The 23,970-nt window shown below is 41.5% G+C and overlaps 1 protein-coding gene across 2 annotated transcripts; it reads left to right on the plus strand.

Moving 5' to 3' along the window:
- The first annotated feature begins 107 nt into the window (after positions 1-107).
- tasorb (transcription activation suppressor b) lies at positions 108-22,084 on the plus strand. 2 transcript variants are annotated; one of them, XM_083895643.1, is made up of 23 exons: positions 108-454; positions 2,201-2,346; positions 3,173-3,265; positions 3,358-3,430; positions 4,565-4,656; positions 4,746-4,880; positions 4,961-5,085; positions 5,179-5,207; positions 6,041-6,143; positions 6,332-6,435; positions 8,572-8,681; positions 8,955-9,027; positions 9,140-9,214; positions 9,777-10,691; positions 12,771-13,078; positions 14,242-14,344; positions 14,436-15,355; positions 16,181-16,303; positions 16,697-16,856; positions 16,957-17,065; positions 19,929-20,107; positions 20,191-20,325; positions 20,526-22,084. In XM_083895643.1, exons 1-23 carry the CDS (start codon positions 151-153, stop codon positions 21,740-21,742), a joined length of 5,631 nt encoding a protein of 1,876 aa, XP_083751769.1. In that variant the 5' UTR covers positions 108-150; the 3' UTR covers positions 21,743-22,084. The 2 variants fall into 2 exon arrangements, with proteins under 2 accessions (XP_083751769.1, XP_083751770.1); XM_083895644.1 differs by having other exon boundaries at positions 20,529-22,084.
- Positions 22,085-23,970: the final 1,886 nt, after the last annotated feature.

Here is a 23,970-nt window from a genome sequence, read left to right on the forward strand (position 1 = left end):
ACCGTTTTGCAGTGGTGGAGAAGAACGTGTACGTCATTTTCACAATGGCGGAGGCTGGGTGAGGAGGAGAGAGTGCGTGTGTGTGAAGCGTGAAGCGGCACTGTGTTCGTTAGTGCTACATCGCCCGTGAGACGTGCAAGGTGCCCGAAAATGGCCCTGAACCCCAGCGCGGCGGGGAGAAAGGACACACAGTGTACCGGGGCGGCCCAACTCCACCCCGGCGGTGTTGAGCCCCAGAAGAATTCAGCCGCCACCTCGGCCCCAGCCAACCAAAATGGCGATCAGGCTGGATGTGGAGACGGTGTAAAGCCCGAACATGAAGCCCCTGAGCGGCGAAGGAGCGCGCAGACGGACGCCCGGAGCTTCAACAGTTCTCCCTTACCGGGCCAGAAACCGAGCGAGGAGCTGCCACGGAGAAATTTTCAAATCCCGAGGAAGACGAGAGAACGGAAAGGTGGTGCCATATCGCTGCTATGTTGAACAGAGCCCCTACTGTCTTTGACAATTCTGCTGTTGCTGCTGCATGTTACTAGCCTGCTTGCTAACTGGCTGATCTGGCTAGTTTAATAGATTTTAACAAAATGTCCCCTGGTGTTGTAGTGGGTTTGAATTGGGTCAGCGTCACACGGCTTAACCTCACGGATAGTGTCGGTTGGTGTAGCGGGGGCTGTTTTAGCAGACCCTGGGCTCAGGTATCCGAGTTACCAGAGGAGCAGCGGGCAGCAGCTGCGCTGCTGTGAAAGAGAGCTGCACTTACCCCCGGCTGGAAGCACCACATTGTTGGGTCTCTTCACCTCTTCTTGGAGACCAGTGTCAGGTTGAACGAACGTACTGGAGTCACGAGTGGGTTGCAGGCATCACCTGACAACATGTGGGTGTCATTGACCTCAGTGAAGGGCATGGATGTACCCACACCAACCGCATATATTCAAAACAAAGTTTTCACAGTGGAATAATTCAATTTGAGTGAAGATACACACAGCTTATCCCAGCAGCAGTGTCAGACACCTCATCTCTGAACTCCTCAGAGCATATTTTTGTGTTCTAAGCAGAGCCCGTGCACTGATGCTGTGAAACATCATTGTGTAAGAATATATACCAATCAGTCACAACATTAAAACCAGGTACTGGCTTTACTGTTGTGCCTCGTCACTGAATATTCACCCACCACATTGACCAGTCTTGTTATTGTGTGTGCCAGGTGTGGTCTTCTGCTGCTGTAGCCCATCTGCTTTGAGAAAGACAGAGATGGCCTTCTTCATACCTTGGATGCAATTAACTTGTGCTTTTCTGGCCACTCCGACTGTTGGCATCAACGAGTAGCTTGTTGCCTAGAGAACTGCTGCTCACAGGATATTTTCTTTTTGTCATATCACTCATTCTAAACCCTGGTTGTGTGTGAAAAACCCAGTGTTCTCAGACCAACAACATGCCATGCTCAAAGTCACTCAAATCACCTGCCTTCCTTATTCTGGTGCTCAGTTTGAACTTTGACAGCTTGACCATATCTACATTCCTTAATGCATTGAGATGCTACCATGTTATACTAAGAAGTTGAACAAGTGAACAGTAACCTTAAAGTCAGTTGTGCAGAGTGGGAATCTACAAGTCTCAGGCCACTATATTGTCGAATTGCATGCACAGTTGTGACTTCGAGCCAGCTGTGTTTGAGAGATGTGTCCAGCTTGTGCATCAGGAGCAAGGAAATATAATGCAAATACTTGCCTTATCACCTGTGTACTCCACCAGTCATTATTTTGCCCTGAATACTAAGGATGTTTAGATGTGAGTGAGGCTGCTAGTGCTCTGTTCAGATAAACTGTGGTGATCTCACTTCTTAGCGCATGTTTTTATTGACATGATTAACCGCATGTTAAAACAGTGGTTTTGCTGTTTTGTAGCATATCTGCTTGTGATGAGCTGGTTTCAGCAGAGAAGAAACCAGGATCCTGCTGGTTCATTTGCAACTGCTGCGCCAAAAACATGTTAATTATTGCCTGCAAGCACCGTGTTTGTGTCGCTTCCTCTTGCTGTCGTTTCTGCAGAAATGTGATTCATATAATTGGACTGAAACAGAACACATCGTCTCTGTATAAGAAAGAGCGGCATCGTGTAGGCTTGTTGGTTTCTCTGCCCATACACATATTTGTGTGGTACAGATGCTGTATGCTAATCCACTGACTCACCTTTGTTTGTACAGGCTTGTACCAGTTTCTGCCTCCTGATAGCCGGGAGTTTGAGGACCTTGTGAAGATTTTATCCTCGTTTTACCTGGACTTGCCGTCGCGAGGGTCCTTCTCTTACAGCAAAGCCAGGCTCATTCACAATGAACTGCTGGAGAAGGAGGTTGGTCATTGTCTTCTACGCCACACAATCTCAGCACAAGCATTTCACTTGCTCCTTTTTTATTCATGCATGCAAACTTTTTTTCTGTAGTAAAATCGTAAGTGGCTGTCATCGCAGCTTTCTAAACTGGGTAACGGGGGCTTCACCCTCTTACTTTTCTCATGCGCCCTCTTAACAAAATGCTGATTTAGCATTGGATGCAGTTCATTACGCTACTGTACGCTCCATGCTGTCTTGCTTAAAACCTCTGTTTTCCCATAAATATATCAAATTGATGCCAATAAGCAATATTCCTGTTTGCTAAAAAATCCATTATGAATTAAAAAACACCAAAGTCATGGTTAATAGATGGTACAAATCTATGTCAACGTCACCGGCCATTTTATGTTTACATATAGATATTCTTGTGAGATTTCATATCCTTATATTACAGGATGCATATTATGCTGCAGAAAAGCTGTTTTCTTTCGACCATCAGATGCTTTTCCCCCGTTTGTACTACACAGAAATGTGGCAAGTTAAATGATCTGCAAACACTCATTAATGCACACTTAAGTCATGGAAGGTCACCATTTGTTACAAAGACCTTAGGGAGCCTAAGAATGCCCCATTTTCACCTTAAATACTCAAAAGCTCATACGCTGTTATACGTTAAAACATTCCATAAATGTGACGGGAAAGACCCCCCACCATAGGTGTGTTGAATTTTCTCAGCATGTGAACTTTTGACTTACAAGTTCTACTCGAGCCTCACATGGCAATGTTGAAAGTCTGTGAAGGTCAGATTGGTGCGTCTCACCTACTGTCTCCACCCTTTGTGTTCCAGTTCATCGAGAAGCGGAGAGAGATGAAGCAGGAGGGGCGGACCGAACAAGAACTGTCCGAGTCCTACTGCTTCCTTTATCCAGACAAATCCAAGGTTAGTACGTCTGTAAACCATGGATATAAAGGACAATGGAAGTTATGAACCATTTTGTATTTTGTGATTGTTTATCCTCTTGTCATGTATAGCTCCAGTGGATCTGTGAGAAGGGTCTGTCTGTTGGACACTCCAAGATTACTACTCTAGGAAATCCATCAGTGGGTATGTTACTGTTTTACAGTGGCCCTGAGGGACATAACACTAACGCAAATCACAAAACAATGCAAAACAAAAAACACAAAACAAAAAATACAAATGCAAATCACCAAACGCAAATGCAAAACACAAAAACATTAACTCAAAACAGAACAGGTAGGTATCTGCTCTCGTGTCCAGTCCGTGTTTTTCACATCCATATCTGAATCTCCTGCCACCATAATGGATAGACATATGCTCCAGATCCATCGGCACCGTCCTGCGTCTCTCCCCAGAGATAGGTGCACGTTCACGGCCTTTTCAAAGTCCGACCCTTCACGGCCACCCGTACTGTTTACTTAAAAGTAAGATTGTGAATGGGAGCTGATAGGTGTTGATCTTTTTCCTTTGTGGTAATACTTTGAGTTTTGCCATCCTTATTATCTAATCTATTGCAGTATTTTCACCTCCACAAACATGATTTATCAACAACTTGTGGAACATAATATGATTTATAGGCGTATTGTGTCATATAAGTTACTGTGGCCTGCATCCCTGTGCCAAGAAGCAGCATGTGGTTGAGTCCAGTGAAACATGGCTGTGACCAGGGAAAACAGAAAAAGAGGATTGTAGCCAATTAACTAAAAGCTAACCTCGTAAAATCTATGTAATTTTAAGATTATGCTATCGTAAGAATATGTAAATTATATTTTACTTTGCTGTCAGGCAACCTTTTCTGTAGGGAAACCTACAGTTAGTGTCATTTTGCAAACCACTCGATCCTCTACCAACGTCCATTGTCAAAATCAACTAAAATAGCTCAGAGGACACAGGAGGTGGTCAGCTTTTATGTTGTGACTTTGTTGTTTAAAATGCCTCTCTTATTATTAGAGAAGTGGCTTCCAGCTTCCCTCTGTCAGTCGTGATGCAAAATGCATCATAAGGTGTCAACACAGACAATGATTTGAATGTAACAGACATTTTGTTGTATTTAAAAGTTACACACTACAGCTTTAACTAGCAATTAACATAATATTCCCTCATTTGATTCAACTTACCAGCACTGACCACTCTTCTGTTTACTTGAAAGGGAATATGTGTATTTCAATGGCATTTGGTTGTGCTGGTTTCCCCTCTGATTCAGTTATTTTGTCATTGTAGGTGTCTACCTTTCCAAATACGCCGATTTGTTACAAATCAATCCTTTTGAAGTGGGCTCGTCCGGAGACATGATCATTTTTAAAGTTATGAGGGTATGGCAACTATGATCTCTTCATCAAATATGACACATTCCCTTATTCGCTGCGGGATTGAACTCCAGCTCATATGTTTTTTCTGTCAGGGTCGAATAAAGCACATCTTTGAGAACATGCCTAAGAACGCAATGGAGCCCACGCCCAAGTTTGACTGTCACTTGTCCAAAAGTGCCAATAGAGTTACGTCTTTGCTGTCCTACAGGGCTTTCGAGCTCACACAGGTAAACGTAGGCTTTATTTCACTCACATATTGCATGCATATTCTATAAAAGCAGTCTATAATTCTGTAATTCTCTTTCAGCAATATTTCTACGAATTTGCATTTGACGAGATCAAGGCACGGCCCCGGCACGTGTGTCCCTACGCTGTGGTTTCCTTTAAATACAAAGGAAAAGAAGCTGCTGCTGCTCCCTTGACTGCTCACAGGTACATTTTCCTGATGGTTGACAAAGACGTACACAACATACCTACTGTGGTTTTCATACAAGACAGTTTTTGTGTGTTTCTCACTCTACACAGGTTTAGCACAAGTTCCTCAAATGGAAGAGGTAAATGCTTAAACAATCTTCTATATTAAATGATTCTCTGTTAATATAATCAGACTATAAACATGGACTGTCACACTCACATTTACTCTCTTAAACCCAAGTGCTCTTTATGTGCCTCTCCTGTAAGGCTGCACCTATCAATCATTTTCATCAGTTGATAGTTTTCTCAATTGATCAGTTAGTAGTTTTGTCCATAAAATGCAGCCTATGGTGTTTCCCAAACCTCTAAATGACAAAACCTAATACATTCAATTTACTGCCACAGAGATGCAAAGCAACAAGAAAGTATTCACATTTAAGAATCTGAAATAAAAATGTTTTGTGTGCTACATGCTGAAAAGCAAAAGGGATTGTGATGGAGAATTGCCAAAATCCCCCCAGGGGCTTAAATGTGGCATTCTCCAGACAGCAACTAGTTAATTAAATCTTCTAATTAAAGCTTCGTTCGTAAATATGTTGGCATATCAGAAGACAAACCTATAAGTCCTATAAATCATGGCAACAGGGTTTCATGTGGAACAACGATCAAAGAAGGCAACAATTGCACAAAAGAAAAACAAATAGTATCCAAAAAACTTAGACTGGATTCAATAAGAATGAATGATCTAGTGTCAAGATGAATTTAAAAATGCACTGGTAGACAATTCAAAATGTTGGATCCGCAAAAGATGATAAAGATAAAGATAAATTGGGATTGAGAGGTAATTGGTAATTAGGCGATGATCAGAATTGCATCTTTGCAGCTCTACGTACTGTGACAATCCAGCATTAATGTAATGTTTCTCAGCTACGCTTTCCCTGAGCTCTGAGCGGTGCTTTTGACTTCCTTGCAGGGAAGAACTACACTGTGTGGACTGGTCCACTTATAAACAAGGGCCAGGAGTTATTTCCAATCTGTCTACGATCCTCTTCACGACCCTACCTTCCTTTCAAACTGTGAGTAAATATGTGTAGCTCTTAAAAAAAACAGCTCAGTTCATCATCAAGACACGATTTACCTCAAGAAATTTTATGAAGAAAATAAACTGTATGTACAGTATATTTTTGGGCAAGAAGAGCAGAGTCTTCTAAGTCATTCTTCGATTGAGTTGTCCTCTGCTAATGCTCCGTGTGCTCCCCTGCAGGCCAGACAAGCTGGAGGTAAATCGTGGCATGCAGCTCGAGCAGGTGAAGCGAAAGATTCCCTCTGCTCTCTTTTCTTGGGACACCTACAGAACATCACGAGAAGGTCAGTCCACAACAAATCCTTATATTTATATCCGCGAGAAACGCGCGCGGATATTATGGAATCGGTCTTGCGCGTCCGCTTCGTCGTCCGTGTCCGCGTTCGCCGCGGAAAGGCGTTTGAGATTAATTTTCTTATTTTTTTTATGGGTCACATACCCCCTGTAGATGATCCCTATTGATTTTGAGCTGTCTACCATTATTATTAATTAATTAATTAGTTAATTAATTAATTAATTAATGATATAAAAACCATATTTTCGCCTGTATCTTCCAAAGTATTGCAGGTATTGGCTTCAAATTTTGCATGGGCATCACATACCACCTGAGCATTATCCCTATCTTTGTAGCTTTATTATTAATTAATTTATTATGCTAAAACACATTTTCGGCTTTATCTTCCAGACTGATGGAGATATTGCCTTCAAATTTTGTACAATGATTCACGTAACAACTATCGACAAGTACAATCATTATTACTTTGGCTATGATTGGTAATAGTTACATAATAACTTAAGTTAACTGGTTAACTTATTAGTGAACACAGAAAAAATAGTTAAGGCATTTTATCTTTATTATTGAGCTCATTTGGACAGATTGAGGATATCATGGGTTTATTTAGCACTTATTCATAGGTTAACTAGTTTTATTAAAAACTAGAGAGAAATCTATGAGTTCAGGTATTCTGTGTTCAATATCGAGTTTATATGGATACTTTGAACATGTATAAAGTGTAGTCAGCATTATATCATAATATTTATATTTGTTGAATTTATTAATAATTAATCAAAACAGTTAGTGGCAGGTGCGAGTGCATATAGTTTGGGTATATTGGAAAGTTTAGGATTGGACAAGTTCGTTGGATATACCCCTTGCTGTCGGCCCCCGACAGCGTAGGCTAGTTTATATTGATATTTGTAGACATCTTGGTTAGTAACTCACAACTTAAAATCCAGTGGTTAAATCTATTTTAAATACACATGCTGCATTGTGCATTGGAAAGATAGCATAAGCCTTTATTAATTTTTATTCATTATGGTCTCTACAACTTAGATTCAGTGTCTGCAGTCATGCTAACAGCATCGTCGAGTACAGCAAAGCATATGAAATGTACATTTTAAAAAGAGTAAAATATAATCTGTAAGGCTGTGTCTATTCTACTAAGAATTGCATCAAAACAAATAGGTCGCCTCACCACAGCACGGTTAAGTTGTTTCCACTAGCATAGTATCTGGTGCCAGGTAGTACCTTCCCTGATTAGGCTTAAGCGCTCAGAGTAGGTACTGCGTGCGTGATGTCGTCAGACTGCCAGCCACTGATTGGTCAGTAGAGTGCCGTCACACGAAGAGACGTCTGACACAAGAATCAAGCCGAAAAAGGCTGATCTGTAGATTAGTTAAAAAGACGTAACAATCCTAAAAATGCGGGTTAATCTCCAACAACTACCAGGGAAATGTCTAAAATGTCAATATTAAACAGAGGAGTCTGGTTTATTTAGCAACAGCACTGCTGATCGCAAACGACATCACAAACCCTGCCGCTGTATTTCAGTCCAGTGACTGTTCTGTGCACCGGTCATGGAGGAAGTACCGAACAAATAATTAACTGATTCTAATGACACAGTTACACTGAAAACAACTGCTTTACAAGTCACTTGTTTGTGTGTGTCACATGTTAAACAAAGTCACTGCAGTTTCATGCAGCCGTGCAATGATGACCCTGCCCACGTTGAGTAGGTCCTTTTTTTTCTAGTGGAAAACCAACCTAAACCGTGCCGTGGCGAGGCGAGCCCGGACCATAGTGGAAAAGGGTCATAATACACATATTTTTCTCACTAAAATAGATCCAGAAGTGTTTCCAAATTCAAGGGGAATCATGGATGGCAGACTTGATTGCTGGAGATGTGAAAATCAAGTTTTCAAATATGCAGGGTGGATGTAGTGCACATTTTCTGCATTTTGGGTGAAAGCAGGGTCCATCTTTTCTTTTTGTTCGACATATAATTTGCTTATAGCATGTCAGTAACAGCTAGAGCATGCATTTGGCTATAAGATATGGACATTTCCTGTACCTTTTAAGCATAGATGAATTACTATGGACCTATCACCCTGTATTATAACGTGCTGTTCTGTGTCTACAGTGATGAAATGTGGCATGTCCTGCAGTCTCTTTGAGGTGGTGGATGGAAAAGGCAAACCGACCAGCGGCACTTTGGCAGCACTGGTCAACAAGCTGGAGCGAGACAGGATGGTGAGTTAACCAGGATAAATATCTTTACAGCTGTAAACCAACAACATGAACTGGAAAATAATTTTTATATTTTTGCTAAATCTTTATATACAAGTGGATATAAACAAATTAAATGAACCTGGGAACATACAAGGGTTAGTAAAGCAAGCACAGTGACATACCAGTTATTTGAATAGAATTGAATAGAACTTTATTTCTACTTGCGAATATATCATATCAAAATAATGATATATTCTGGTGTAAGTGGCTGAAGTGTGTGCTGTCCTAATGCAGGTGCTGGTGAAGTCTCTGTTTGACAGGGGCTTTCTCTTCCTGCTCTCCTCAGCTCAGATGGTGGAATCGAAAGGTATCAAGCTTTTTCCTTTACTTTCATACTGTAATTCTCTGTTGTGTCAGCTGAACACCTACTTACTCAGTGAGAGTTCAACTTCAAAAAGTCTATCTCGTTTGTTTTCCAGAGCGTCGGGGGCGGACTGAGAAGAACCTGCAGGCATTATTCATCTTTCAGGAGTCGAGGATGGTTGTTAAGTATTGTAAGTACTGTTCTCTGTTTTTATCCATCCAAGTGTTTTTACTATCAACATCTGTATTAAACAGTTACTTGCATCTTCCAGTGGTAACCTTCGTTAGATCCCTTTTTGAAATGAGGAGGGTTCAGCACTGATTTGATTTCTTATCTTTACATGATTACAAGTTTGTGAGTCGTATTTGGCTCTGTGAGCTGCAGCACCAAGCATCATCCACTGTCCACAAGCTTACAGAGTGAGCTGCATGCAGAGGCAGTGGCATGTGTTTCACTCCACTACATGTGTCTTTATTTGATCTGAAGCCAGATCGCTCGGCCATGGCAGAAAACCTTGTGTATAAATATACTATTTACCTATTTTCATATATTCATTGTCTACCACTTTATCCTCCACATGAAGTCAGGGGGGCCTTGTTGTCAGTGCTACCAACTGAGCTATCTGGTGCCTTCCACCCAACAATAATTTGAAGAAACTCCAATGTCAAAACCTTGACTACAGTTTAAGGTTTTGTATACAATCTGTTTCTATGATAGAAAACGCTGACATTGGCTTGTGTCCTCCATTTCAGCATCAAGACAGTTTGAGCCTGAACCACTGACTGTGGAGCCCCAGCCCACTGTCCTGTCCTCCACAGAGCCCTTCATCCCTGCTCTGCACTTCGCTCTGTTCAAGCTGCGTCCTAACCCAGGCAAGGACGTGAGCTCCAGTGTGGAGCGACAGGCCACTGATTACCTGACACGCATGGATTCAGGCACAGTGCGGCCATTCATCCTGCCTGATTACAAATATAATGTGGACGATAGAACCAACCCGCTCCCAGTGCCCAGACCCAAATTCAACATGGAAGCTGTTCTCCGCTCTTACGTTCACAACCCTTCCAACTATATGTTACCTCTGAACAAGGCAAAGGATATAATGGAGAGAATACGGAACCCTGTACCTGTACCTGCACCCACACCCGCATCCACACCCACACCCACGCCCACGCCCGCTCCCGCTCCAGCTCCAGCTCCAGCTCCAGCTCCAGCTCCAGCCCCAGCCCCAGCCCCAGGCCCAGTGGAATATAGTCCAGTTTCTGACTGGGGCGGCTCAGACAGGGGCTCAGACAGGGCTGAGAGGCCGGCCCAGGAGATACCACCACCACCACCTGACAGTAGTAGTAGTAGTAGCAGCAGCAGACGGAGGCCAGGCACGGCCCATTCAAACGGAGCCCAGTTGCAGCACAAGCCCCAGAGTGACTCTCCATCTCATGCTGAGAAATTACGGTTAACAAAAGATGAGTATGATAAAAACAAAATGAAACAGCTGCTGAAGCTAATTCAACTCCATAAGAAGGCATTAATAAAGGATCCTGGGAAGGAGAGGGGAGAGGACGGAGCCTGGGACGCCAACAGTCTGAAGAGGAAGTTTGAAGGTGATGAGAGTGGAGGCCTCAACAAACATCAACGCACTGATCCGCTGAGCAACGGGGAACCCAGTCAAGGTGAGGAGTGCTGCACCTTTCGCTGTAGTTTTCATGAATGTGATGTCATTTTTTTTGCTTTGGCGAATTTCTAACTGCAACCCTGAAATAAGTGAGTTCCTGAAAGAGTGAATTTTACATTAGTTTCACAACACACATTGCTGCCCACTGGCACTACAACAGCATACAGTATACAAGGAAAAACCATGACTTTTTTTCTTTTTATTGCATCTGTGTCACATTTCATGAAAACTAGAAACTAAAAATGACCTGTAGCTGGCTGCTACAGTTAAGGTTGTTTGTGTCTGCACCCTTACAGTATATACAGTCAATATGTTTCTATGCACAGTTAAGTCTGCCAACTACGCTGTTCAAATGGACTACTGTCCTTGTTCCAGTTAACCGGGGAATCAGTTTATTGAATGAAGTGTGTCGAGCTCTTCTATACTAGGTGGCAATATTTTCCTTCTGCTTTGTAGTACTAGGTAGTTCCAGTTTAGCTGGCTACTAGTTGCTAGATTATTGAGCACCATTCGGTCATCTTTCTGTCGATGAACTTGAAAATATTAAGTTCTTTAAGCTGACAGAGCTGCAGTGTGTACTGTTAAGTAGAAATGTGTAAGCATGGACCTGAAACCAGAGGTTATGTAGTGCCAATACAGGCAATGCAGACGGGTTCAGGCTTTGACCGGGGTGCCTGAATAAGGTTGAAATCCTACATTGTCGCTTAAACAGGGAGTGCCAACTTATTGTCTTAAAACTTAAGATTTAAAAAAAAAAAATATATATATATATATATAAATATAGAATGAGTTTTCAAACAAATTAAAACACAAATGTCAATACTAAACCAGTCCTCTACATAGGACTGGGTAAAAATTCTCTGATCTAAAATAATATTATTTGGAATGATCTGATATCAATTCATTAAACTGTAAAGTCAAACTTTTAATATATGCGTTTTCCCTGGAGTAACCCCATTACCCTTGCAGAGAGAGAACTGTGACGATGAATAATGCAGGGTGTGGAAGTAAGGCAGCTGCCAGGTCTCAATAATTTTACCAGTAGTTTTCTTTCATGCATTAAACTCTGATGACACTAGGCTGATGTAGTGCTACCAGACACAAAGTTGGCCTGTCTTCTCCTGCATAACAAGGAGTTGTCAAAAGAATTGTGTAGGCTGATTAAGAGACACAAAACTTATTAAAAATAAATCTTTATTTCTAGAGCTCTTTTCAGAGTCATAAAAATATCAGCAGAGTAAAAATGCTTTGAAAGAAACCGATCAAAAAGAATTTGGTACATAAAACCAATATGACGTACGGGAGTAGATATAAAACTCAGGGAAACTCAGGTTTCTGCTAAAAGCAGCAGTCTTGAGAAGGGATTTTGAGCCCACCACTGATTTTGAAAAACACTTCAGCAGTTAACAATCAAAATCACACCATTATACACAGCGTCGGTCAGTGTAAGAACAGACATGGACTGACATAGATGCAGTGCTGTGACCTGACGGTATCTGTGCTATGGTGGACGGGGATGCAGATTCATGTAGAGCTGCAACTAACGATTATTTTCACAATCGATTTATCTGTCGATAATTTTCTCCATTAATCGAGTAATCGTTTGGTCCATAAAATGTCATAAAATGTTGAAAAACATTGATTAGTTTTTGTCAAACCTGGAAATGAAGATGATCTGAAATGTTATGTTTTGTCCACAAAATGATTCAGTTTGATTTCCATTTCATTTTTTTTTTTTTTTTCAATTTAATTTTCACTTCTTGTGCCATTATTGTAAACATATAGTATCTTTCCGACAGGTTAAAACAATGTTTTTCACCAGTTACTACAACAAAGACCAGAAGAGTTTTCTTGTCATGCAAAATTGGTATTGTTAATGAAATATCCCTCATAAAATCGATATTAAATTAGATTGAATCCAGACTGTGAAGGGGAATTTTATTGATTCAGGTCATCATCAATGATACAAAGCCCTAACGGTACATACCCGTCCTTGCAATCTGTGTGACATACAGAAAATCAATATTCTTAAAAATCAATTTTTACTTTTTAAGAGTATTACCTTGTGTCCTCATAGGCACCTTAGCAGCTGAGATGAGTGAAGAAGGAGGACAGGGCAATCTGACAGCAGTGATGGAAAGCATGGGCATCTATGACACCGATCTGAGGGCTCACGGCAACAGCAACACCACAGCAGCCAGTGAAACCCAACGCCTCCTCAAGATCCTCCTGACCACTCTCAACAAAGCCATGACTGGCTCAGTGTCTGCACAATTAAATCACGGTGGAGAGCCGTCGACGGGTTCAGGCAGCGGCGAGCCCTCGTTCCCCAACCCAGATCTTAGGAAACAACTGGATCCAGCATCACAAACCAACTACACAGAGGTGAAATGTAAACTGCTGACTCGCGGGCTACTTCAATACCAATTATGTTTTCTCTGCTTCCAGATAAGGATTTTAGCTCTGTTTAAGAAGTAATCTGGTTCATAATACTTACATACATACATACTTAATATACCACTTATATCTGATTTAGTACAAGTATGATTACTTAAATTGTAATTCTTGCCAATACTGAGGGCTGTGTACTTTAACGGTGAAGTAAGTAGTTTATAGTGACATCTAGAGGAGAGGCTGACATTTACAACAAAGAACTGCTCCTCTGCTCACCCCCTCCCTTCCCTGAGCGCTACGGTATCCTCAGCCGGTCAAATGTTGTCCTCGTCGTCTTTCTCCGTGTCAGCAGATGAGGTTCTAGTATTTATTCAGATGTATAAGTGTGTCTATTGTATATCGTATTAGCTCGGTCAGTGGAGGCGGGACTTCCGCTACAAGTAAAGCGACGCTTGATTTGTTCTCTCAGGTCTATACAGGCTCCAGTAGAAACATGGCGTCTCGCTGCTAACAGTGGCAATGCAACAGCGGCCCGTGACCATGTTATTTTACATGACTTTTTGAAACACTACGAAAATGCAACAAAAACTATTATACAGCGACTAGACAATGCAGGAGCACATAATATGTATGAAAAAGTGGATTTTGGGTCATATAAACCCATACATACTACGCAGTGTCCCTTTAAGAGAAAAAAAAATACTTTGAAAACATATTTCATTTGCTCAACTTTGGCTTGTGAACAAAGTGCAACAATAGATATTACCTCTTTTTTTAAAGATTTACAGTCTCCTAAAAAGTATTGAAAGACAGAGGACAATTCCTTTATTTTTGCTGTAAAACATTTGGGTTTGATATTAAAAGATGAATAACAGACACGATACATGTAAGACAAGATCAGTGTTTCAGCCTTTATTTCCAGGTATTTACATCGAGATATGTTAAACAACTTGAGAAAGAATGACCCAGCAATTTTAAACGTCTCTATTTCTTATGTTTAAAATTCTGTGGTAATGTGGGAGGACAGGCATATACGGTGCAGAACATATGCATGTTTAAACAAAATGAGCAGAGAAGTATGGCTGTAGCCCATGATTGTTGTTTTTATCTGTTCTAAAGCTCTAAAAATGACTTCTGATATTTTCTCTCTTCAGGAGGACATGGATTGTAGCCCTGGCAGTCCATTCAGTCCAGGCTCCCCTCCAGAGCAAGCTCACACCTCAGATAACTCAACCTGGGTTATCCCCGCAAATGAAGGTACCTTGAGGTAGTCATCGAACATAAATCTGTCTCCATAGCAGGAATATCCCAGGCATTACTGACAAGTTTCCCATCTGCTTCCCTCTAGACAAAGTGCAACCGTTTCCTGACCCGAAGCCCGAGCCTGAGCCTGAGGCTGTGCGAGTGGCAGACAGTCATCCAGAGCCGAAGTCGTCGCCCGCAGTGGAAGTAAAAAAGGTGTCGCCGCCAACAACATTACCAGTAGCGGAGGAAGTTCTCTCCAGGCCTTCCATCAGCCTGGATACCATACTCAACCAGGAAATCCACAGCCTCTCCTCTCACATTAAAAGCATCATGCAGACTCATCACATCAGTTATACCTCACAGCTCCCACCACGGTTACCTCCACGCCACTGCTGGCTGCCCAACACCTGCTTCTCAGACTTTGTTGTACCCTATGTCTCTCCTGTCCCCATCCAGGGACACGTCAAAGCACTGTGTGAGATGATGGACAAGTTAATCCCAGGCCCACCTGCTCCCTTTAAGGTCACTTCTCCACCTCCCCCAGTAACGACGTCTAACCTTACACCACCACCCTCCACCCCTGTCCAGACTACCAAACCTAAAGCAGAGCCGTCTGTGTCAAGGAGCTCTGTCACCTCCTCACAGAGTGATAAAACAGGCTCTGTCAAAGAGACTGCATCCATAAAGGTTAAAACCGAACCTGCAACCATTAAGGTTAAAACAGAACCTACATCCATAAAGGTCAAAACGGAACCTGCACCCGTTAAGGTTAAAACAGAGTCTGCATTCACAGAGGTAGCGGGAGACGTCTATTCTCCCTCTCAAATCACACCAGAGTCACCAGACCCTACTGCTTCCGGCAGTGGGTCTGGTTTGTTGGCTGGAAATCTCATCGGTCAGTTGAAGCCTGAGGTTTTCACTAGTCTGGTGGAAATCTTCAAGGATGTCACAAAGAACACAGTGAAATTCTACATCTACTCCGGCGACGAGGGTGAAGAGAGCACTGTCTGCAAGGAGATAAAGGTACAGTGAAATGCTACGTAGGGACTTTTGATGATGGAGATATTTTTAAATGACCTTAGTATAGTCTCTTCTGTCGCCCCCCCTGAAGAATTGAGAGTAATGAGAGTAGCTTCTCCTATGTATTCTCCCATGAGCTCATTCAGGCACTGTGCTGCATAACCTCCAGACTTGTGTGGATAATTGCACTCTCACACACAACCTCTGGTAAATACCTGGACTTCATTATCTGTCTGTTAGCAGTTGCAGTGTTCCCTACTTGCTCACCTAACTTAAAAAGGACAGAGGTTAATTTTATGATTTGTTTTAGCTTCTGAAATGTGAATATTTCTGGTTTCTTTTCTCCATATATCAAAGAAATCATTAAAATCCGAAAAATTTCGCTTTGTGGACATTTTAGAACCATATAGGACCAAATGACTAATTGATGAATGGAGAAAATAATCTGATCCGTTATTAATATAATCCTGAGTTGCAGCCCTAGTTGCCTTAATTTTTTACCTTATGTATTGTTTCTCCCTCAAAAGCAAAACATATGTTGAATGACCTTAACTTTTATTAGACTGATAAAATATCTGTTCTGCATCATTCTGAGGATTAAATAGTTTGATCACTACTTCAGAATATCATTATGGCCCATTTGACATCTGTAGATATATTTAGGATCACATTTTTAAGCCAATCACATTTCACAGTCTGTGTGCCATATCTCAGTGCTCGGCTTTGTCTGCATCAGTCACTCTGCATTCGCGTTTTGTGTGAAGAGTGAAGGACAAGTTTCGTCCATTTGACCCTTTACAATGACATGTCTCCCTGTCCGACACAAAGGGCTACTTGAAAAGTCTGGGCAACACTGAGTGCAGCCCACAGACGTTTCTGGAGAACAGCGGCAGTTTAGACAAGCTCCTCATCATCATTCAGAACGAGGACATTGCTGCACATGTGCACAAGGTAGGAACACCTCCTCCTCACACATCACCTTCAAACTTAAACTCACACTGTTTTTTTCTTTCTTTCTTGATACACATCAATTGCATCTTGTCATTAAATATATCATGGGTTAAAACATGAAACATGATTGAATAAATGACTGAATACATTACGTCACTCACTTAAAGTGATCACCTTGTCACATGATACACATAGTATGGATCATATTCCCCTGTGAGTGAAATTAGCAAAATTTAACAGACTGCTGATCTGCAAATATACCAGACAAGTGCATTTTTTATGTGTGGTGGATGTTGACTAAGATATATTTAAGTATTGAGTTGTGGGAATTGGGTTAAATATTGTGGAAAGGTCTAAAAGATTTAAAAAAAGATTTTCTTTTTGATCTTGTAGATCCCAGCTCTAGTGTCTCTAAAGAAGTTACCTTCAGTGAGCTTTGCAGGCGTGGACACTCTGGATGATGTCAAGAATCACACTTACAATGAGCTTTTTGTGTCTGGTGGCTTTATGGTGTCTGATGAGTTTGTACTAAACCCGGACCTCATCACGCAGGGTAAGTGCTTTTTTGTAAGATCCTTGCGAGTTTATGGGAATATTAGCTGAATTTGAAACTAATGTTGTGCGTCTTTTTTCCCTCCTTTTTTTGTTTTCAGAACAGTTGCAGGGGCTGCTGAAGTTCTTGGAAGAGCAGAGCACCCCTGAACACCCCTGGCAGTGGAAGGTGCACTGCAAGTCCCAGAAGAAGCTGAAGGAGCTGGGGAGGTGAGTGTCTCTGTCGGCAAAATTACAGCAAAAAAACTGTCGCAGTGACCACCTAAGACGAGACTGGAAAGACCAACCAATCATTCAATCAATTGTAGATACTGATTGCACTTCACATCCCACAATCCTTTGCAAATATTCCCTTCCAGCCTGTTTCTTAGTGAATTTATCAATTTCTAAATAATCAATTAAGAGCTGCAACTAATGATTCTTTAATCGACAGAAAATGTTGATCAGTGTTTCTCAAACCTGGAAAGGCTGATGACCAAAACTAAAAGTATTCAGTTTGATTGATTTCTTTGTTATATGGAGCAAAGAAACCAGAAAATATTCACATGTAAGAAGCTGAAAAATCAGAAAAAACTTGCTTTAATTCCTTAAAAAACTAATCGATGATCAAAATAGTTGGCGTTTAATTTAGTAATTGATAATAATCATTTAATCGAGTAATTGTTTCAGCCCTAAATCAATTAACAAATTAATCTGCAACTATTTTGTTAATTAACTTATGTTTCTTTTCAATAATTAAAACTACTTCTCTGATTTGTCAGCTTTTTAAATGGGAATATTTTCTGGTTTCTTAGTTCCATATAACAACAGAATCGTTTCAGTTTGTGGACAAAACAAGATGTTTTATGGAACCAAACAACTAATCAATTAATCGAGAAAATAATCCACAAATTAACCCGATTCTGAAATGAATCATGGGTTGCATTATTAATAACATAGTGTTGTAGTTTATTATGGTTTGTGTCTTGTATGCAGGCTTTTAGCTAGGATTTTTTTAGAGGTTGTGTCCCCCCCTTGCACCCTCTACAATTGCAATTATAGAGGGTGCCCCTCATCTGGTGCGGGCCTTTTTTTTTCTGCGCACCGCCCCTGCTGACTCTGCTCTTCTCTCTCCTGCATTGTGTGCCGCTGTAAGTGGACCCTTCGTATGGATGGAATGGATAATTTCTCTGTGCGCAGTTTCATCCCCACATCCATATGACGTACATAGTGATCTCTATGACGAGGATCGATTACAGTCGCGATGAAATACATGGGATCCGAGTAGATCTTAGTAAACTGTTGACAGACTCTCAAGAGCGCACTTTTCATTGTTTTTACTCCGTGGTCCCATTCTTTCTTTTGAAGACGCTTTAGCGATGTAATTAAGGGATGTATCGGATGAGCTGATGTCTTTAGTTAACTGCTCAAAGGGAGAGAGAAGAGTGTCGCGGGGAGTTCATAGTCAGCACTGCGCTGCAGCCAAGTTTCGCATTTGCGCAAAGAGACTTTCCAGCATTTAGTAGGTGCTGTTCCACAGTGTACTCACATCTTGTTGGAATCTTGTGAACTTGTGGTGTTCCAAACTGATCTTCGACAGACTCTAAGCAGGTATAGACAAGTGCGTGCTGGCCATAGTTTTTGCGGCTGTCTATACCCGCGCGTCATCACAACATCGTTTTGGTGGTTACCGGGGGAAAAATAGGGTGTCCTGCCTAAAAGTAGGGCTTCTAATGTTATAATATATAATATTTTCAGTACAGGACGCCCAGACGCCCTGCTGGCCAAAAGCCTGCTTGTATGTACTGTTTGTGTGTTTGTGCAAAATGACACAAAGCTAAACTGTCAGATCATAACTGGTGTGATTTTCACAATTGTGAAGTTGATTTCCTTAATCAGAGGTCTGGAACTTTGTAATGTCGATCAAGTGTAGTGGTTAAATCTAATCTGAAAATACTGTTAATATACATTTGCATCAGTGTCTGTTTGCAGTCGACGAGAAACTTAAATCAAATGAAGTATAATGAAATAACTTAGAAAATGTTCCTGTCAATTTGAAGTGGATGGTTTGTAAAAAAGTTTTAATGTCTGGAAAAAAAGCAAAAAACATGAACTATTAATTATAAAATTAACAACTCTGAGCTGTTTACATTACTCTTCCCACATCAAGTTATTTGATTATCATTCCATGTTTCCCCCTCCTCGTCTCTCCCAAGAGTGTGTGTTTCTGTTGTTTAAACATGGAATACAAGGCTCTTATGCGCTTACACAGCATATTTGTCTCTGATGATGCCACAATATATGCTAAAATAACTGTTTATTTTTCTCTTAAATTTCTCTGCTTCACTTCAGCAGCATCAGACTTTGCACAGCTCATGTCCACATGTTGTTACATGACCTCCATGCGTTTTTAAGCTCCTACTGCATATTTTAAAGGTGACATTTACTTTAAAATGCAATATTTTTTTAGGCGAGAGAAAAAAAAAAAAGTAGGGATGCACCGATTAATCGGCCAGTGACCGGAACCGGACGATTATTAATGTTTTCATTAATGTTTATATATTTGTTTTAATCACTGAATGAAGCCTGTCATATTTGGGACAAAAGTCAGGACCTTAAATCCCTTGCACAAAACTTTTGATCAGCACTCGGCATTTGTTTGTTTGTCGGTGGGTGCATTAGTTCATTTACTTATTTGTGTAGTGATTGGTTTTTGTATTTTTAGTTGGATATTGGATGTGAACTGATTGTATTTCTATATTATATTATATATATATATATATATATATATACTATATATATACTATATATTATCTAATATGCAATGCATGTTCTAAGACTACGAAAACAAAAGTGAATATACGCTGACAAAAACAGTTATTGGTAGCATGTCAAATTTTTGCCTATAAACCTGCCTAAATGTAACAAATCAAACAGCTCTTGGCACCTGGAACACCTTAAATATTAGGTGTTACAGTATTGACAAAAATTTGCTCATGATCTGTAATTGTGAGATGGGTTGTGATAGTTTTTTAATGTGGTGTTAATAAAAATCTGGACATTGAATGGATCTGCTCTTATTGCTCTCATAAAGGTTAAACACCAATGCCATGGGGCTGCTGAACCTCCTGACAGCCTATCAGAAGAAGCACCTTGTGGAGTTCCTCCCTTATCACGAGTGTGACACTCAGTCACGTCAGGCTCCAGACCTCGATTGCCTCATTAAACTCCAAGCTCAGCATACACAGCAACGGCACCTTATCTTCCTCACAGGTATTTTAATCTTCAAAGAAATCTCGAATCACCTGTTAATTGTCAAGTTTTAATTATATTTTTTTGTTTGTTTGTTATTACAGAGAGACCATTTGAGATGTTTCTGCATTTCTCCAGAAATGGAATAGTGATAGCAAGCATTGACGATGTGATGAACAGTTTCCACAGTCTGATTGGAACCATTAATCAGAACGAGCTTCCAACACCACCCTCTACTGGTGGGTAGCACCTACAGCAGCAGTGAACACCAAAACACTTTGGATTTCATGTCATATTAATGAAGTGTAATTTATTAAATTGCCTTTTGCTTTATACAGTTAGCAGTTTATTTTTCACATATGTTGCTGTTAATGCATCCGCTGATTATATCCTCCTCTCTACTTTTCCATTTCCCTCTCTCTCCCTCCCTCTCTCCCAGTAGTGAATGATGAGTGTGTGGAGGAGGAGGACATGTCATTAGACTCGGATGATGGCGAGCCACCCACTATAGCAGGATGCGCAGAGCAGAACCTGGAAGCCAAGAAAGAGAATCCTCCGCAGCCACCTCATTTGGACGAATTTCGTCCCCCGCTCCCAGAGCAGCAGGTCACACCTGAGAGAACGCCAACGTTGTCCGATTACAGCGCTCTCAAAACCGCCATCTCTCAGTTCAAAGCCTCCAACCAGATAGGCATCTGCTCTGCAGACCTTGGCAGCTTGTCACCGGGAGGTTTCCCAGTGAATCCCCACCAGAGCTTCCTTTGTCCCTCAGCCCCATGGTCCTCCTACACTGGCTCGACAAGCTACGCAGCTTCCCCCGCCTACCCAGCTTCACCCTGCAGCAGCACCCAGGAGCAAGATTACCGCCCACCTACAGCCCCCGCCACAGTCCCCACCGCTCCTGTCATGGCCGCAGCAGGACCTCTTGCTAACCTGGCTTCACTTCCCATGGAGGTCAAACCTCCCCCTCCCCCTCACCTCATGATGCTGGGTCACACATACGGCTCGGACACTGGCAGGACCAGAGTCACCGGGAACTCTCCGCTCAGTGAAACAAATCAGACTGGTTATATGACTGGCATTCCTAAAAATTCCAGTGGAACTCCGACACACCATGACAGGACATTCAGTGGACCAGGGGAGGGTTTGTGGGGCACTGCAGGGACCAGCATAGGACAGACGAGCAGTGTCCATGGTGTGGTCACACCAGGACTATTAGACCCAAATGGGCTCCCCAAGTCTCTGGAAGCCCTTGGAGGCAGCACTCCTGGCAGTCACGGGAGCAGGACTCAGGTGAATTGCACTGACATCCTTGGCTCATCTGTGGGCATTCCCACAGTGGCCACAAGGGGGGGCTCTATAGTCAGACCTAAGCTGCCTTCACATCCAATGACTGGTGTGGGATATGGTGGTATAGGCAGCATCCCAGGACATATGGACCATGGGCCAATGCAGGGTGCAATGGGTCCTGGTTCTTTAGGGAACTACCGAGGGAGAGGAATCCCACCAGGACCTTGGACTCGACCAGGACGAGGACATGATCGGGGGGGTGGGCTTGGAGGTGGACCCTGCTCTTGGGGTTACCCAGTCGGAAGGGGTGGGCCACAGGATTACTACTCGGACTTCACATACTCTCACAATTACGCCCCTCAATAGACAATCAACCTGATGAGAGTGGTAACACAAACACCATACTCCAGAGACTATTAGAACTGGCTGAATGTATATATATTTCCTTGTCATAAACACCTTTGATTTAAATCAGTACATAAGGATGATGGTTTTCTACATTAATAAAAGTTGATACAGGCAGTGCTGAGTGTCCCACTATCATGCAAAAACTGTATGTATGCTCTTTCATGTGAGCAATTTCAAACCCTGTTCAAACCACTATATTTATATTTGCCAACAAATGGTAATGGCCTTCCAGCCTCTTGGAATTTAACACGTTATTTCTGTTTGTCCAGGCTTTTTGAAGCGGTTTGTGAACAAGGGGAAAGGCTGATATTTTTTTAAGGAAAAAAAAAACTATTGTGAATTAAATTTCACTTTTGCTGTTTTTTTCTTTTTTTATTTGACATATTTGGTTGTCCAAAATTCTATTAAAAATAAACCATTTCCAAATCTTGTTTGTGTGACAGGTTTGATGACGCTGTCAAGCAAACCATTAAAAATGTAAACTACACCTTTCTTCCCTGTCCTGTTACTCCTACCTTATCTTCCTTCACGATCCACATGAAGTTGGCTAATGTGGGAAACATTTTTTTTTTTTTAGAATATTATTCACTTGATCAGATTTCTTTGAGAAACTGTGCATAACATTTGTAGTGCATGTTTCGAGAAGCAGGCAAGCAATTAAAAAGTGTGGGAAAAATTAATTTTCTCTCTGTGACACAAGGCACGGTGCTCTGCTAGAAATCATTGAAATCTATTTTCTACCGCAGTGTAAACAATGTGCTGAGAGCAGTTCAGAGGGAGAGACTGCGGCATTTGAAACCATTTGAGACTCCCTGCTGAGTGCCACTGCTCCTGCAACTGTACCACTATTGAAAGAATCATTAGGAATGTCAATGTCCTCCCTGTGTGGGTTTATTGTATTGCTGCATTAGCTCAATGGAGGTTGCTGAAGAGAAACACCAGATGGCGCCATTTCCCACCGATTTAGTAAACCGCCTTTTTATTTATTATTATCTCCAGTGTCTCATTCCAGATAAGCAGTGCTGCCATGGTGAAACTATGACAAAACATGTTTTTTTTTTCAATCCATTAAAACAATTTTGGCTTAAGACAGATCACACAATCCCATATTAGTTTGGAAGAGCCTTACTAAGAAAGAATGTTTTTGTTCAAGGAAAGCTTCATAACTTGACTACATTTACTAATGGAATTCTTCCCACCACATATACAGAGTGACTAGTGAATTGTAAAGCAGTTGTTTTCAGTGTAACTGAATCACTAGAATCTGTTAATTAAAACCCATGACCGGAGCACAGACTCCGTCTGACACAGTCACTGGACTGAAATACAGCGCAGAGTTTATGATGCTTGTCGCTAAATACACCAGACTCCTCTGTTAAATATTGAGATTTTAGCCCTGGTAATCGTTGGAGATTAACCCACGTTTTTAGGATTTTTAACTCTTTTTAACTTATCTACATTTCAGCATTGTTCGGCTTACAACAGATCCTGTAACTAGCACCTGAGGTAGTCACATGGTGGTGTTTACGAGATTTAAATTGAACTACATTGGCTAAAACGCTCAAATGCTCAACTGCATCGCTGGTCCATGTATGTCCTCACATCCAAGTGTCACGGAGCCATGTATCGAATGTAAGTCTAATATTCACTGTTTTTAGTTTCGTGACGTTTTCCACTGACATCCGTCTTCCACTGCGTTATCGGGGCGTATCTATGTTCCCTACCCGTTAGGGTTAGAGAAAGGGTCCTATGTTTCCCGGGTCCTATGTTCCCCTAACCCTACCCTTTTTTTTTTAAAAAAAAGGGTCCCATGTTCCCCTGTCACATACAAAGTGGGGAACATAGGACCTTTTTTGGGAAAACGGGGAACATAGGTACGACCCCGCGTTATCCAGCTAGCAGCATTAGCAAGTAGCAGCCAAACTAGCGTTTAGCTTACCAAAAGGCTTAAATGCTGTTAAGGGGAACCACCGTGCACATATATATATTTTAACATGCACATATAAATGTGCATGTTAAAAAAATGTTCAACACATTAGCTTTGAATTAGCTTGGAGTGTTAAATGGAGTAGCCTGTACCTCCACCACACTGCTGTGGCCCAAAAGAAGGTAAACTATTTGATATTTCTTCAAAACGTAAAACTTGAAAAGCAAAGTTTCGAAACTTGACAACTAGGGTGACCATT

The sequence above is a fragment of the Microchirus variegatus genome, assembly GCF_963457635.1.
Source record: "Microchirus variegatus genome assembly, chromosome: 9".
Classification (NCBI taxonomy): domain Eukaryota; kingdom Metazoa; phylum Chordata; class Actinopteri; order Pleuronectiformes; family Soleidae; genus Microchirus; species Microchirus variegatus.

Bases quoted from the DNA above. Each gene is read 5' to 3' on its own strand.
- tasorb (XM_083895643.1), top strand. From the start codon at position 151: ATGGCCCTGAACCCCAGCGCGGCGGGGAGAAAGGACACACAGTGTACC. The intron at 4,657-4,745 runs GTATGGCAACTA...TTTTTCTGTCAG, and splicing joins TCATTTTTAAAGTTATGAGG to GGTCGAATAAAGCACATCTT. The intron at 15,356-16,180 runs GTACAGTGAAAT...TCCGACACAAAG, and splicing joins CTGTCTGCAAGGAGATAAAG to GGCTACTTGAAAAGTCTGGG.